This window comes from Triturus cristatus, chromosome 4_1 (assembly GCF_964204655.1).
Source record: "Triturus cristatus chromosome 4_1, aTriCri1.1, whole genome shotgun sequence".
NCBI classification, from domain to species: domain Eukaryota; kingdom Metazoa; phylum Chordata; class Amphibia; order Caudata; family Salamandridae; genus Triturus; species Triturus cristatus.
In genome coordinates, this window is record NC_140585.1 from 173710891 (window position 1) to 173728151 (window position 17261).

The 17261-nt window shown below is 42.7% G+C and overlaps 1 protein-coding gene across 6 annotated transcripts in view; it reads left to right on the forward strand.

The window, feature by feature from the left end:
* The window catches only part of LOC146853832 (membrane-spanning 4-domains subfamily A member 4A-like), a 242673-nt gene that overhangs the window by 36973 nt on the left and 188439 nt on the right, over nt 1–17261 (forward strand). For all 6 annotated transcript variants that reach the window (XM_085650405.1, XM_085650409.1, XM_085650404.1 and 3 more), the window contains 2 exons: nt 14089–14248; nt 15904–16017. In XM_085650405.1, the coding sequence (XP_085506531.1) occupies nt 14089–14248; nt 15904–16017 (274 nt within the window). The remainder of the gene's footprint in view (nt 1–14088; nt 14249–15903; nt 16018–17261) is intronic.

The window sequence follows — 17261 nt, forward strand, 5'->3', positions numbered from 1 at the left end:
CCCTCCCCTCCTCCCCAGCACCTTGAGACCCTTACAGGCGAGTAGTCGCGCTTAACAAACACATGATTGATTGATTGAACAAATACTGACGAAAGCAGCAATAAAGCACTTGCTAATGGAAAATAAAATCAGATTAAGCAGGCGAGCCCATGCATGCATGCATGGATGGTTTTGCAATAGTACACAAAACTGCATCAGGCAACATAATTGGGTCTGACTTACTCCCCCTATTTAAAAACCTAGATTCTAGCAATACTTTTTGGATCATTACCGTATAACACAGATCAAGCAAGCTGGCAATACAAGGGTACAAAGTCATGTAGACTTTGTGGAGCGCCAAAGCAGGACTTCATCCATCTAATATGCATCTGCCCAGTTTTCAATCCAAACCGTCATTTACTACTGAAAAAACTATTCAACACAAGGGGCATTCGTACCTGTAGACCTGCAATATTAAATCACTCCAATGTATAGAGCAACGGAGGAGCTAGAAGATGGAGGCTGAGGTGAATAGTTGCGGCTTACAATAAAGACTATTCCGAATCAAATACCCATGCGGTCTATCTGTTACAGTGAACATCTGTTTTGGTAACTGAGTTTAATCCTCTGTAATCAACACAGAACCTCAGTTCAGGTGTGGTGCCCGGTGGGCCAGCTTTTGATACCAGAACCACAGAAACACCTCCAACTCCAGCATTTTGGACACTTCAGCCTTAATGTTAGACATCACCTTATCTGACAACTTGTAAGATTTATCCATAACGGGGAGCTTGTCCCATGTGTCCATCATGGGTCCACGTGTGGGCAGCCGCAGGGATGAGGGAGAACATAGAAGAGTACTGCCCCGTCACATGGTGGCAGACCCTCTCCTGCTCAGGAGGCAGACTGGGGAAAAGGATTACTCCTTACACAAACCCATCCTTATTCATGAAGTGTAAGAGGTCAGGGAGAGGTTCACTCTTCTCTTCTCTTCCCCTTCTCCATTTGTTACCAACAGCATGGTGAGCTCAGAATTCTCAAAGTGTAGTTTGAGGTGATTGACATGTAACACCCAGTGGGGTTGCATTGGGGTCTTGAAGTCCACCTGGTATGTGGCCTCACCCTTTCCCTCCAATTCAAAGGGACCTGTCCAGCGGTTCTGGATGATCCTGCTCCACTGGCTCCGTCACCCACACTTTCTGACCAGGTTGTAAATCCACAGTGGTAGAAAATTTGTCAAACCACTCTTTCATGACATCCTGATGGCTTCTAAGTTGCTGGAAGCTTGCTTCTGCAGCTTAGCCATTAGGCTTCTGAAGGCCAGCATGTAGCTCACTGCATCCTGGGATACCCTCCTGGGAGTTTGCTCCCATCCTTCTTTGACCAAACTCAGAGGTCCTCTTGACTGGGCGGCCATACAAAAGCAAGAAGGGGCTAAAGCCCTTTCCTTTTTGTGGCACTTCTCTGTACGCGAACCCAGGCATGGTCCAAGGATATCTCACTTTTTCCTTATGGCCTCAAGCAGGCCTCTGATCATGCCTTTCAGGATCTTGTTGAACCATTCAACAAGGCTATTGATTTGGGGGTGGTAAGAAGTAGAAAAATCGTAGGTTATCCCACACTTCAATCACATTAATCGCATGTATGTAGACATGAAGTTTGTGCTTCTGTCAATTTTGGGAGAATTGAAAAAGGCTTGAATTAGTATTAGTATAGAATTGTAGCAAACTATGAGTTACTATACGGTATTGCACAAACACAAGTCCTATTCTCACAGCTGATAACAAATGTTAGAAATGGGGTTTCAGGTAGGCAGAGGTATGCACCCTGTCCAAGCAGGAACCACCACTCTCGTCAGGGTAAGTTACACACTGAAAGATAACCTGTGCTCACCCCCTGGTAGCTTGGCACAGAGCAGTCAGGCTTTTCTAAAGAGGCAATGTGTAAAGTATTTGTGCAACACACACCCACACACACACACAGTAACACAATGAATACAGCAGAAAAAGACTACACACTGGTTTAGAAAAATAGACTATTATATTCTGAACAAAAGAAGACCAAAAGGACAAACATCTGTACAAGTTGAGATATGAATGTTTAAAGAATAAGGGCAAAATAGTGCTTAAAAACAAATAGCACTTTAGGGGTTACTTAAGGTCATGCTGGACCGGGGCAAAGTTAATGTTCACGCTGACCATGAAGAAGCACACAGTGCCTGCAGGACCCATGCAAGCCCCGGTAAACAAAGCACCTTTCCTGGTTGGAAACCGAGAGATGCATCGCCAAATGCGATGATACTAGTTCCGCAAGTTGAGGATGTGTCTATCTGTTCCACGCGCCGATGGTGATGCGTCGTTTCCGTAGATGGGTGCTCGAGTTAAGAGGCGTCGAGCGCTGAGATTCTCCACGCAGTTGAGGGGATGCATTGATCTCCAAGCTGTAGCTGCAGCAATATGCTGTCCAATGCATCAATCTCGGGAGGAAAAGCGGTGGTTTCGATGTGATGCACCGATTTTACTCCTGCCACTGTGTTGATGCGTTGGTTTTGCTACACACAGACAGGCGATGTATTGAAATCCATGTTGCAAGTATCTGGCCCACTTTCAGTGAGCCAGGCACAGGAGCAGGGGTAGAGACCTTGATATCCCTGAGTCTCAAACAGGAGGCAAGCCAACAAGCACTTGAGAGAAAGACTCCAGCTCCCATTCAGCGATGTCAGAGCAGCAGGGCAAAACAAGAGAAAAGCAGGCCTTCCAAGTTTGCAGTCCAAAGATGTGCCCTTTAAGCAGCACAACAGTTCTTCTGTCAATCTGCAGTTTTAGTTGCAGCAGTGTCTGATTTGAGGGGGTCATAGACCTTCTACCCAAAAAGTGCCCTTGAAGTGGGGGTGACTTCAATGGAAAGGCTTTGAAGTGCAACAGTGTTCCTTCAACCCAGTCCTGTCTGCCAACCTATCTGTGGGGTGAAAATTAGTGCTATGTGTGAGGACAGGACACTACCTTTTGAAGTGTAAGTGTCAGCTCCTCCCTTCCCACCTGCCTAGAAATACCCATCGGTATACTGATGAACGCAGATGCTCTTACGTGTCCTGTGTTTGTGTCTGTCTAGAGGGAAAGCACAAAGTGTAGCTGTCACCCATCCCAGGCATGTATTGCAGATAACCTGCAGCGCAACCAGAGCAGTAAGTGCAGAGAAATGTTCACTTTCTAAAAGTGGCATTTCTAAATCAGTAATGTTAAATCCAACTTCACCAGTAGGGATGATTTATCATTACTACTCCAAAAATATAAAACAGGAAGTAGCTAGTCCTTACTGATCAGGAATTTCCACTTAAAATTGTATATGGAAATTCCCAATGCTAAGCTATGAGAGAAGTAATCCTCACAGTAGTGAAAAATGAATGTAGCTGTTTTGTCACTATTAGAACATGCAAAACATATAAAAGTACATGTCCTACCTTTTACTTTCATAACTCCCTGCACTTAGGGCTAACTAGGGCCTATATTAGGTGTACCTTATATGTGGTAAAAGGGGAGTTTAAGGTTTGGCAAGTAGTTTTAAATGCCAAATCGTAGTGGCAGTAAGCTGCACACACAGGCATTGCAGTGGCAGGCCTGAGACAGGTTTGAAAGGGTACTTATGTGGGTGGCACAATTCAGTGCTATAGGCAAACTAGTAGCATTTGATTTACAGGGCCTGGGTATATGTTATATCAGTTTACTAATACATCAAATATGGCAATCAGGTATATACCAATGTTACCATGTTTAAAGGAGAAACACATGCACTTTAGCACTGGTTAGTAGTTGTAAAGTGCTCAGAGTCCTGAGGGCAACAAAAAGAATCAGGAGGTAAAAGGCAAAACGTCTATGAAAAGACCACCCTAAGGATGCTTTGTCTAGCAACTTCCAATAAACATATGCCAGACAAAATACATTGATTAAACAATACCAATGTGGAGTGTAAATGAAGCTGCTCTTAAACATCAACTCAAGGACATTGGATCTGTTTTCCATAAATTCCCTTGATGTACAGCAGGTGAAATCCATCTACCACAAGAATTAGTAATTTATTGACATATGTTTTTCGAAAATGACAAAAAGTACTTTTAAAATGATGAAATTCAGCAACACTGTCCATCAGTGCTTCTCAACTTCTTGACTTCGGTAGCCTTTCATCCATTCACTACAGGAACCCAGGGACTCTGGCCAAAGCAATTTCTACAATATAGAACCTGAATGTAGGAAGGTGGAATCTGACTATATGGTTGCCCCCAACTTTTTGCCTGGTATTTGAGTGGTTTTTGACTAGTCAGGCTGGGGTCCTGGATAGCAGGATCCCAGCCAATCTGCTTTCTCCCTAAAAACTAATGTGTGTACCCTAGGTACAAACCAATTGGATAATGAGGATACCCTGGCAGTCCCTTGTAGATGGTACCCAGGGCATGGGTCCCTCAGTAGGCCTACCAGGGCTGCAGCACTTATTGTGCCACCCTGGGACAGCCATACAAAATGACACCACCAGACCACTACTGTAGTCTGAGTAAGGTGGTGCTAGCACCCCTTACAGGGATATAGGTACCCTATATCCCACCCCATTACAACACATGTACTCTCATAGGTCACCCCCTATAGCAGGCCTTGGTAATCCTACAAGGCAGGGTGCTGAGATGTGTGAGGGGGGACCCCTACCTGAGTAGGGCCCCTCTGCAACCTTCGTAAAATCATTGCTGGGTTGTTTGTAGTGTACAATTATAAAGTATCTCTAACAAGAGTGAGGGTCTGAGGGATAGAGGTTTAAAGACTCAAACAGTGCGTAATCCCCAATTCTACATATCTGACCAAAAAAGAACTGAGTCTGCCAAATCAAATGACCCAAAGAATTGCTGTATCCCAAATACTGTTATAAAGTGTTCGTGTCAAAAATTATATCACAGTGGATACATATGCATTGGAGGTCTATATATGCATAAAAAGGTTCCCATCACCCACTGGAAGTGGCTCGCTTCATCATTTGGGAAACCAGGGATTTCTCGAAAAACCATCCATCACTAGATGAATATTGATAGAGGTTCAGAGATTCTCCCAGATGCAACCATAGATGTGTTGCTCCAATGAAAGGAACCAACCTTCAAAATGATATGAGGTGATGTGTGCAGTGCAAGTGATAAATGTGATGAGTAAAATTGGAAAACAAGGCACAAAAAGAATTTTATTTGGGTGCTGCCTTGATACCAAATTAAAAACAGTGCTGTGACAGTTTTAAACAAATAACTGTGTTGGATCTGGTCTACATGTTTCAGCTTATAGGTAATTTGTACCCCAGCTTTCGTCAGGACCACGACAAGCTACTGCATGTTAAGTGAAGAAAAGGTAAATCGTACAACTTGAACCCTTACTAGGTCTAGGAGAAATTACCTGTTGAAGTGGAAACAGAACACAATGAAAAGTAAAACAAGAAGTACAGCAAAGTCTTTCAAAGTATAGTGGGTCGCGAAAAATGCACATGAAGTATTATTCAGTTTTGCAAAAACGCATATTAGTGAAAACATCGTATCAGGAAATTAAGATGTTCATTGTCTAGCACTCACCCGAATGAATCTGGGTATGAGCCTCACCTCACCTGGCAACTGCTCAGGCTAAAGGAGGCACCGCTCTAAAGAAAAAGAGGCATAGTCCAAGGTTAAAATCAAAACAATACCTCTCTGTGGAATACGCTTGTCCTAGAGACCAAGGCTAAGAAAAGAGGGGTGTCAGCCTACGAAAAGAATTACTGCCCTGTGTGAGTGCAGTGTACAGTCTGTCATAATGGTAATTTTGTAAAAAGACGTAGTTCATGAGCTCCGTTACAGAAAAATGTCTTTTCACAAGATAGACAACTTATCAATAGAGTTGGTGCTGTTAATGCATGTATCAACTCAAACTGGCGAAAAGACCGTCAAAATAGGTAAATAGCAATTCCCGTTACTCACTAGGACCACAGACACCGAGTAACAAGTTTGTAAGTTTAGAACAAGGGTTCCCAAAAGTAGTCAACCTCAACGTTTCTGTTCTTACCTATCCGTCGGTACCTCAAACGGCTGCCGAGCCAGTAGGGGAGGTACTCGACTCAGCTGAAGGCGACTTTTTATTTACCCTGGGTCTCTGTTCTCGTAACGGCGTTTGCGTAACGTCCAAATGACGGAACAGCGTCAATACGTAATGACATGTGTTTTTGCAAAACTGAATAATACTTCATGTGCATTTTTCGCGACCCACTATACTTTGAAAGACTTTGCTGTACTTCTTGTTTTACTTTTCATTGTGTTCTGTTTCCACTTCAACAGGTAATTTCTCCTAGACCTAGTAAGGGTTCAGGTTGTATGATTTACCTTTTCTTCACTTAACATGCAGTAGCTTGTCGTGGTCCTGACGAAAGCTGGGGTACAAATTACCTATAAGCTGAAACATGTAGACCAGATCCAACACAGTTATTTGTTTAAAACTGTCACAGCACTGTTTTTAATTTGGTATCAAGGCAGCACCCAAATAAAAATCTTTTTGTGCCTTGTTTTCCAATTTTACTCCTCACATTTATCACTTGCACTGCACACATCACCTCATATCATTTTGAAGGTTGGTTCCTTTCATTGGAGCAACACATCTATGGTTGCATCTGGGAGAATCTCTGAACCTCTATCAATATTCATCTAGTGATGGATGGTTTTTCGAGAAATCCCTGGTTTCCCAAATGATGAAGCGAGCCACTTCCAGTGGGTGATGGGAACCTTTTTATGCATATATAGACCTCCAATGCATATGTATCCACTGTGATATAATTTTTGACACGAACACTTTATAACCGTATTTGGGATACAGCAATTCTTTGGGTCATTTGATTTGGCAGACTCACAGTTCTTGTTTGTAGTGTAGCCATACCATATACTCTTAACCGCATTATAAGTCTATCGCGATAACGCGATAACTTGAGAATGGCTACACAGAACCATATCGTGTTTGGTGTCAAACATGTAGGAATCATACCCCCAGTCCAGCCATGGGCATGAGGGTACGATTCCCCCCTGCTAGAGGGGCGATATGGGAAAAGCGGCAGAATTTAGACAACAATTTAAAAGTGCACACGTAGTACAAAATGGATGCTACCAGCCACCCACACAACTCTGGCTGCCTGTTGCTGGGGAAAATCCCAGCTTCGGCAGCTGGACAATAGAGCGCTTGTGGCAGGGAGGTGCCAGCACCTTCCCAGACAGGATATGTGGATTGGAACAGGGTGGGTGCACCAAATGTCCTTTCAGAGTTGCACGTAGGCAGCTCCAGCGCCTGCATTCTGCATACACCGCTTGGAACCCAGGCGGGAAACACACAAAGGGGAGAGGGTGTAGTCACCCTGTCCCGCCTCACCACTCATCGGTGGACACTACTCTGGACACTCCCCTAATCTTGGGGATAAAGGTGAATAACGTGGCCCCAGAGCCTCTGATTAATCTTGAACTTTACAGTCTTGACCTTCGACTTGCTGCTGCCCAGCTGACGGAAGAAATCTCCCTTGGGATAAAGGAGTTATCCCCCTGCTTGGCAGGCACCTGAAACACTGCAAGTGACCCGGTTGGAACCTCGCTGCTCCTTCGGACTTCGACGACCTCCAGCACCCTTTCCAGCGCATCCCAGAGGCCAGTGAGTGTGCTCAACGCGTTTGGGCACCGTGGACTGCGTGGGTGCCGAGATCCCCAATACCCCACGACACCGGCCACCTCTTGCATAGCACACAACCCTGACCAGTGGGGAAGTTGTGCTGTGGCCCATTTACGAGCCAACCACTCTACAGCAATTATGCCAAAAAAGACCAGCGCCCTAGCCCCCTCTGGTGGCCCGTGGGGGTGCCCTTTTATGCACTCCAAATTGCCGCCTCCCGCGGTCCCTTGTCTCTCGACTTGTGGGCCCTATCACGACAATCAAGAGCTCCCCTTGTTGCTCCAGGCCTGCTCTACAGTCTCCTCGAAGGAGACCTCTCTCAGACCTCGTGGGTCTGCAACGTAGCAGATTTGTTCATCTTGCGTGGGTTGCGGTTGCCAAGGCTTAGTGGATCCAATCCGGACACTAACACCGCAGCGACCCTCATCCGACGTGGGACAGTCGCCCTCCAGAAGCTGGCCTTCCTTGAAGCCTCCCGGAGCCCGTGGCTGCAGATCCAAGCTACACCACCTTCCACCTGAAACACCCGACATCGAAGGGCTCTTTGCTTTGAGCCTCCTGGTCACTTTGCCGTGACCCAGACTCTGTCACCTCTGCTTTCAGGTTCTTCTCTACAATCTTCACGGAATCATCGACGCTTTTGGCTAGCAGAACTTTTGACTATTTTCCCATTAAAAATCAGCCCGCGACCCGACATCGAAATTGACCTATGCACCCGGCTTCCCTGGGGCAGGTAACAGTGATACTTCGGTACTCTCGATAGTGTGCTCCTCAAAAGCTTAACTCTAGAGCTTTAACTTTGAACTCCTGCTAGAAGTATTTTAAAACTGTTTTATTTCCAACCGCGACATTCTCCATAGGCTATAATAGAGATCCCGATAGCAGCTACTTCCACTGCACGCGCCTCCCGTGGGTCCCCTTCCTCATCACTTGGGGTGGATTCTAAAGGGGCCAGCGATCCTAAATGCCCTAGGCATTGTCTGTAGAATTGTCGTGGTTCTTATACCATTTTTTTTAGTATATGGTTTGGTCCCCCCCCCTGGGGCCCAATGTTAACAGTGCTATTTATTTGTATCTATCAATGCTTGTTTGATTTGTAACTTTGCCTTAGCCTCATAAAGAGACTGTGGGATTCTGTTTAGAATAAATACATATATTTTATATATATACCTGTGTGGAATACTCTTTCATTTGGTCATTCAAGAGGTTATCTATGGTAAAACAATAAGCTTAACACTCCTTCAAGACTTAGCCTGAAGGCTGCTCTCCACAGCTACCACTAGGATAGCTTTCTTTAAAGGTTGTCTTTTAAACCTAACATCATAAGAGCCGAATTGGACTGGTGCAAGGTGGCCACTATAACTAGTGACCAGCATATGCCAGGCCAACTTCTCACACTGAAAATGTTATATGGTTCCTATAAATTTAGTAGGACTCTGTATGTGAATCAACAAGACTTCATAATACAGATACTGAGTCTTATATAGTCAGTAAATGTTGGTTTTGTCTTTATCTCACAGTACCACATCTAAACCCCTAACCTTACAGAGTTATAGATGTTTTTTGGTAACCGCGAACATGACTAAAATTCCAAGGAAATTTCTGGAAACAGATGTAACGCTATGTTTGTTACTTTTGCATTCTCAAATGTTTCAAAAAGAAATGAATTTGCATTTTCAAATGTTTATTGAAAGGCTCTAATCCTTGTAAATAAAACATGAACTGTGATTATTAGAAAAATGAGACACATCATTGTTATAAACATTAGAATAGTGAAAAACACAAACAATTCAATTATGTTCATATTATTACTAAGGTTACTCCTATCTACTACCAGTTTCTCTATGCTAAAAAGAGCATTTCAAGAGTACCCATCTGTGAGGCCTTATTAGCTTATCAATGTATTCAGAAAGTCTCTCCGTGGGTGACCCTATACCCAATATGATGGGCCTACATGGTGGGAATCTTTCCTGCTAGTGTATCTTGGATGCCGGGTGCCCTCAGTGTAGGATTGTGCCTGTAATGATATTCCGTATCCAAGATCAGACATGTCTTCCTCTAAAGTTTGTGTCTGCGTTCAATGATAGTGTTAGAGTCTTTAAGCGTGTTGTGTTCGGGCCTCTAATATGCAGACACATCTTACAGTTGTCGGTCTATTTCTTCTCTGTAGTCAACCTCATTCATGACAACATTACCACCCTTATCTGCTTCCTTGATGATAATGCTAAGTTCTAATGAGTGAGGATGTATGGCCTTACTTTCTCGTGATGTTGTGTCTAATGTTCTTCTGACCTAGTATATATGCATCCTCCAGTTTGGGTAGATCATGTGTGACTTCTTAATAGAAAATATCGATCAAGTTATCCATAGGTAGGCACCGGGTGAATCTAAACTTGATTTTAAGACCACTATCATTATCGAGATTGGAGCCAATGTTGAGCTCCCCCATGATTTTTGAGACTGATGGAGTGGCAGCCTGTGTGTTTTCTAGGAACAGTAACACATGGATATGTATGTCTTGGATGGTCATGTTGCACTCCATTATATCTCCGTTTGGACATGGTTGATGTGCCCTTTACCTTAAAAAAATGTGTTCAATTTTAGTTTGCAGAGAAACTTAAAGCAATTTGTATGTAAGTCTGTAAAGTCCGGTAAAGAAGTAGGAGAAAAACCTAGTTCCTGCTTAATTTTTTTATTTGTTCAATACTGAGGTCAAAGTTAGACAGGTTGACAACAGAAACGTCGTCATTTTGTATATCAGAACTTAGCATAAGCAATTTATCCATTAATGTTTCTGATTCCGCCTTTTGCCTGCATGTACGGTTACTTTTTTAGCGTTACCTAGGGGGTGCGCTACAATTACATAAACACACATGTCCTTGCTTGTAGGAATACCTCATCCGCCTTCATCACTTAAAGAGTGATATACATGTATTTGTCCGCATTTAAATTTTATGAGGTGAAACTGACTCTGTCCTGCTTGGTGCTTGGTGCAAACAGTCTATCAGTATTACATGCTCCATGGTATATTTTCAGTTGTTACAGCAAGTTGTGATTACCCCTTAGGCGTACCGTGCCATTCAATGCAATTTTGTGAAGCAGTGTTCGACTAGTTTAGTTTAAGGTATACTGGCACTTTATTTGCCTACATGACACCTACCTATGTGTGAGGCAACACCGTTTCTCTTTGCTCTTTCTGTTTACAGATACTATGTGTGTCTAGGGGCACCTAGTAATGAGGAGTGTCCAGTTGTTTGAGGTGCTTGACCACCAGACTCTAGGGTGACCGCAGATCTAGGCTACTGACATGACTTTAGGATGTGTAACATACACCACTTTTAAATGATGCAGGTGAGGAACTATTTGTTGAATTTATATGACTTAGGACACCAGGCGGCATATTTACTAGAAACTGGCGGAGTGCGGTGTGATACTGAAATTGGTAACGCCGCGCTCCATCGGTTTCAAAGCGCTGGGATGCGCTGTATTCATAAAAATGCGCTGCACCCCTGTGTTTCTCCTTGCGCTGGCGCTTAAAAAGGCTGCCTAGCACCAGCACAAGCAGCAGTGGGCCATGTTGCAAGGGTGCCTGCACTGCAGGGGTGATTGTTTATATGCAGGAAGGGGCATCTTCCTGCATATAAACAATTCTTACAGGTGATTTGCTGTTTCTATTTGTCCTGCAGAATGCAGCACACATGGAAAGAGCATAATATGATGGGAAATGAAACATTTCTCCTTGTATCGCCTGCTTAAGACCAGGTATTCCCTGGTAATATTTTTGGAGCTGCCCCATACCTTGTAAATATGGTGCTGTGTCAAAAAGCAATGGGTGTTGCAGCAAAACCCCCACTGCAACACCCATTGTATGCCCCTTTTATGCTGAGTGCTCCGTGAATTGGGGCATCATTTACAAGGCTTAACGTCACTTTGTAAATAAGGCGAAGGACTTGACTCCACCAGAACGTTGGAAAAAGTGACGTTCTGGTGGTGTTAACTCCTTGTAAATATGCCCCCAGGTGTGCTGTGTGGGTCTAACATACAACCCCTAATATCTTATAATGACTTGTAGCATAAGTTGCCTATCCCGCCCTACATTAGTTACCACTTAATTGTGCATAACTCGTTCCGCAGATGCTTTTTCTTCATTTGCTTATGAAACTGACTGCTACACGCACTAGGAAATTCACAGTATCCATCAGGTACATACCATACGGGTTGATTAACTTATTTAGCAGCCCTACCAATCACGTGTGGTGTCTCCGGTTTCTCATATCTCTTATGGGTGTGACTCCTGGCTCCGTGCTCCTTGAACTGGGACATCCTATCACACAATCTATACTTTTCACGCTGCAGCCACAGCGTGAATTCTTAATCGCTACTTATTGTCCCCCTAAATGGTAGTGGGTGAAACTCTTCTTCACATTCTTACAGTTTTTTCTTCCTCCTGATTGGGTGTTTTGCCATCCCTCAGCCCTTAATATTGCAGTTTAACCCTACCGGGGTGACGTGTGTTTCCTGGGTTGTCATCACAATTCACAATAATGGTAGCCTTTCTGTGTAAACTTCACAGCCTTGAAACAGGCTTGTAGACGAAACACGTGTTGGCTTCTCTTTGGAGATGTGTTAAATGCGATACGAAAAATTGGAGAAGAATAAAGTCAAGGATACTTATAAAAAGTAAAACTGTACCAACCCTTTACTGATGACATGGAGTAACGTGTTGGGACTCTTTTGTGTGCTCTGGTGCCATTCTTTTCTTTTCCTGGGACTTGCTACAGGATGGATTTTACCTCCGCGGTGGCAGGATGCAGGTACCAAGGATGGACCACCATTGGGACAGTCCTATACTGCTTTACTTCATTTCCTCTTACTTCAACCACATATCTGATGTGTGAACTATATAACATAAGCCACCATTTTGTTTTAAGGACTAATATTATGAAGGGTCAACTATGAGAATATAAATGGTAATAGAGGATTTGTAACACATATTTATAGTTATATTGTTCATGTTCCTACTATGATTATCAACATGGTAAACATCATTTACCACATTCTTTTACCCGCAGGCAATTACAACGCAGTTGTTACAACGACTGTGTTGGATCAATGCATATCACTACTCCGCAAGTCGGAACAAGGACTTGCGGAGTGGGCAGAAAGTGTGGATTTAAAATCCAACACCTTCCATACTGTTGCACATTCTGGAGTTGGAATAGTAAATTATACTATTCCAACATCCAGCGCCCCCCGCCCCTTAGAGCAAGTCGTTGTTATGACTTGCAGGGTAATGGTATGTGTTGTTACAACGCGGTTGTTGTAACAACCGCGTTGTAATTGCGTTGTAATTGCATGCGGGGAAAAATCATGCAGAATTAAGTGGCATAGTCTATCAACACACCAAATTAAAAAAGGTTCTATTAAAAAAATCTCTGTTGGACTTGAAGGTGATTAACAAAGACCACAGAACTCCTTTCATGGAAGAGTTCAATAGACTGATGCAGCATTCAAGGTCAACAGGGATGCTTGTGACCACCTTCCAATCGGCTACATGGTACAGACCATCACAAGCATCCTGAGGCCGTGAAGTCCACATGCAGTTTCACGCAGGTGCAGATTAAAGATGTTGACAGTAGCTGCAGTTCTTGCTATTACCTTTAGCTTCAGGGGAAATTACTTGCGGCAAGTGATGGGACCAAGCAGCATTTCCCAATGGACTCAAGAAAAACTTTGTGCAGAAGAGGAAACCACATGCTCCGTTTTTTTCCACAAGTGTCACAAAGCATTTCGAAATTGTCTGTAGCCAAGTTGCCACAAGTCATTCCCAGTTCCTGTTTTCTACATTAAGTTAAAACAATAAGTGTACTCTTTTCAGCAAGCTGAGAAGAATCCTTAGAGGCATTTTCCTCTTTCTATATGTGCTGCAGAATGCAGCACAAGTAGAAAGAGGAAATAACAAGGAGAAATAAAGATATTTCTCCTCGTTATGCTTCTGTTGGGAAGGCAAACAATTTTGACGCAATCCCAGGCTTAATAACCTCAGTATATCTGAGAATGTATCAAAATCCATTTGTGGATGCAAGGGAACACCATAAACACAAATGGCAAGAACTTTGAGCTCTGAAGGAGTTGTCTTGTGTTTTGGACCAGGGAGGAGCAACATGGAAGTGGACTGCAGACTCAGATAGCGATGTTGCAACATCTAAAAAATATTGGCCCATGCTCCACTTGTTGTTAACACAAAACAAGAAAAGAAAATACACCATGGGGTAATCTTGTTGACAAATTGCTTGTAGTGGAGGGAACTTCTTCAGTGGGTAATGTTTGGAATATCTTGTGATGGGAGAAATGGTATGTTTTATGTGTATTTAATGTAATAACATTTCACCATATCTTAGCCTTTTGTTTACAGCTTCTTATTCGCGATGGCAGCGCCACCTGGGCATGGCATGTATGTGTTGACCCAATATATCCCCAATCCTAGCTTCAGCCCTGCTCAGCAGGGGGAGAGTCCTACTCGGGGGCCTTATTTCCTAAAGAGGTTCATTGAAGGAGAACCAAAGACACTTGGAGTAAGTACTGGGGCTCTTGAAATATGTATAGGACTCTTGAAATATGTATGTCTTCCTCTACTATGGCCGGCTCTAAAATTATTTAATAACACATCTGAACCATATATGGAAATTGCTCTTTATGATTTTAGTCCAGGCAGGTGCCAAAAATTTCACAGAAAATATCATTCAAATCCATAACTCTTTATGAAGGGGATAGAGCAGGCTTAAAGGTTATAATAGAAATTCAGGGATTAATGTTGATGTGATTTTCACAGTAAGATCCTCATTACCCATCCCAACATTTGGGTACAGGGATACTGCTGGGCTTGGGAATATCTGGCCCAATTCCGTATGTTTTTCCCCCTCTCTGGGCCATAATCGGGGAAGGACCTGGCGGACCAAGGTGGCAAATGTAAGGCCGGCCAATAGGTTGTTGCACAATGGAGCAAAGGAGTTAAGAATGGCTGTTAAACAAAGGATGAAGTGAAGTTTATGGCACTGAGGTTACAATGCTAGCATACAGGACCAGGCATAGATGCTGACTGAAGGACAGAAGGTGAGCCATGAAAGAATGAGAGTAGGAAGGGCCTTTCACATCAGAAGAAAGTATAAATCGGTTCATGAGTGAAGTGATTACTCTATATTCTAGGAGGTCTTGTTATGGTCACATGGATATTTTGCTAAAAGGAAATGTTATAGGTGATGTGTGAAAATGCAAAGGCTGAATCCTTGAAAAATTGGAGCAAAAAGGGTTGGCGCATACCAAGGTAATCATTGTAGAGGCATCAAACACTTTTACTTTGCAAGTAATTGGTGCCCAAAAGAAGTGAAAGCAAAGGGCTTTATCTAAAATAGGTCACCCATCCCGCTCTTCAGTAGTCACTCCAACATTTTAAAGCAGTTCAAGTCTACTGGTGGTTTTCCCACTTAAAAGGTAAATCTGAGAGTAGACATTTCTCAGTCCGTCTATTCCGTCTCCATAGACTATCATTACAATTGACCAAGGCCCTAATTACGACTGTTAACAATACTTTCGATATGTGCGTAGCTCCTTTTACTGCACATACTGACATTATGAGTTTTGCTATTTAAGCCACATTGGCGGATAAAAATCAGGAGGTCAAATCTGCCAGTATTTATTGGGAGAAAATGTCAGGTAGATCCCAGGATATGTGGATTTTAGTGCAGCAAGCACCAAAGTCGTCGTGATTTTTAATGTATGTTAAGATGAATGTGAGAGGGATAAAAGCAACCAAAAGTAACAAAATAAACAGAATAGATAGAAAAGAAAAATGAAATCTGTGAAGTCATTAAACATTGAAAATAATGAGCAGCCGTGCAAATCAAGACATACAGGGAGGATAATAATGTACACATTCTTGTAAAGTTTTGCAAGTAAGAGTTGATGAAAGAGAGCTTGTAAAGAAGAGATATACTAAAAGCAAGGTATTTTGTGTGGTGAAGCAATAAAGTATGTGACGTCACCAGCATTGACAGCCAAGATAGTTATTAATTGCAAATAGTTTTCAAGTTTAGATTCAGCAGTGCCTGGACTAATAAGGTAATTAAGTTGGTAAAAGATGCTCTAGATCAGTATATGGTGAATTGAATCCTTGTTTCTAACTTTCCTTCTCCTGCTTATAACTTATTAATTTCATTCATTTTTGCTCTAGGCAATTCAGATCTTGATTGGTATCCTGCAGATCTGTCTGGGAGCCTGCCTCGGTTTCATACCAGACAGTCCAATCATTGTTTTAATTGGAGTGCCATTCTGGACATCTATCTTTGTAAGTATGCATTTTCTAAAGAAAGACACTAAATTCTGGGTGCAATAAAAAACGTTTCATAACTTATTTTGCTGCATTGTCTGTGGGAAATACATTGCATCATGGGTGAGGGGCGTGAGTCACGTGGATAGTGTCCACCGCGGAGTCATAATGGATAACATTGGTAACTTCACTCAACTCACCTAGGGATAAATATGGGCACTTTGGGGACCAGACCAAATTCACTCAGAAAAGGATTGTGTTGCTTGTTTCATCGCTCTGAGTCTTTAGGACGTATGCTTGCAGCACCTATTATGCCACAAACTTACGAAGCCCTTTAAATCATGCCCCACGCCCCCCACTGCAGCATGAGTGCAGTTGTAAACTGCCATGTCGACTTGGCATTTAAACCCCTTTTTTCACGCCTCAAACTTCCCTTTTATTTCATATAAGTCACCCCTTCAGTAGGCCTTAAATAGCCCATAGGGCAGGGTGCTGTGTAAATAAAAGTTTGGACATGTTTTCTTAAATTTTACATGTCTTGGTAGTAAAGAACTCCTAAATTTGTTTTTCATTACTGTGAAGACTGGTATTCAGACCAAATATAAAAATAAAAAAAAATCGAGATGCAAAAATATTGAGTTTCAAATATTGCAATGCACAAATATCACGTGCAAAAATATAGTTGACAGGAATATAAATTTTAAGGTAAGTAATATCGATGTTAAAAAGAACTATGTTGTAAATATCGATGTTAAAAATAGCTGTGTTAATATTGTTTACACAAATATCGCTGTTAATATCTTTTTAAAATTATTTTTAGGTATTCTAGTATATATTTAAACTGTCTGTGTTATAAATTAGTTAGTTAATATGATTATTGTTAATGGGCCCGATTCACAGAACTAACTTAACCTCTTGAGTGCCCCTGACGAGATGGTCTCGTCATGGGCCGCGGTTGCACTGTGCCCATGACGAGACTCTCGTCATGAGTCCCGCCCGCTAATGAAACGCCCGGCATAGGGCGTGGAAAGGGCGGAGCACTCAAGGGGTTAAGATAAAATCCTAAACTTACTACCATTTTGGTATTCACGGAAGGCACTTACTCATTTCGGTATTCACAGACGACACTTACTCATTTCGGTATTCACAGAAGTTAGGAGTCCTAACTTTAGGACTCCTGAATGCCTTCTCTGAATACCCAAAGTCTTAAAGTTAGGATTTTTCTCAGTTTAGGAGTAGTAAAGTTAGGACTCCTAACTCTA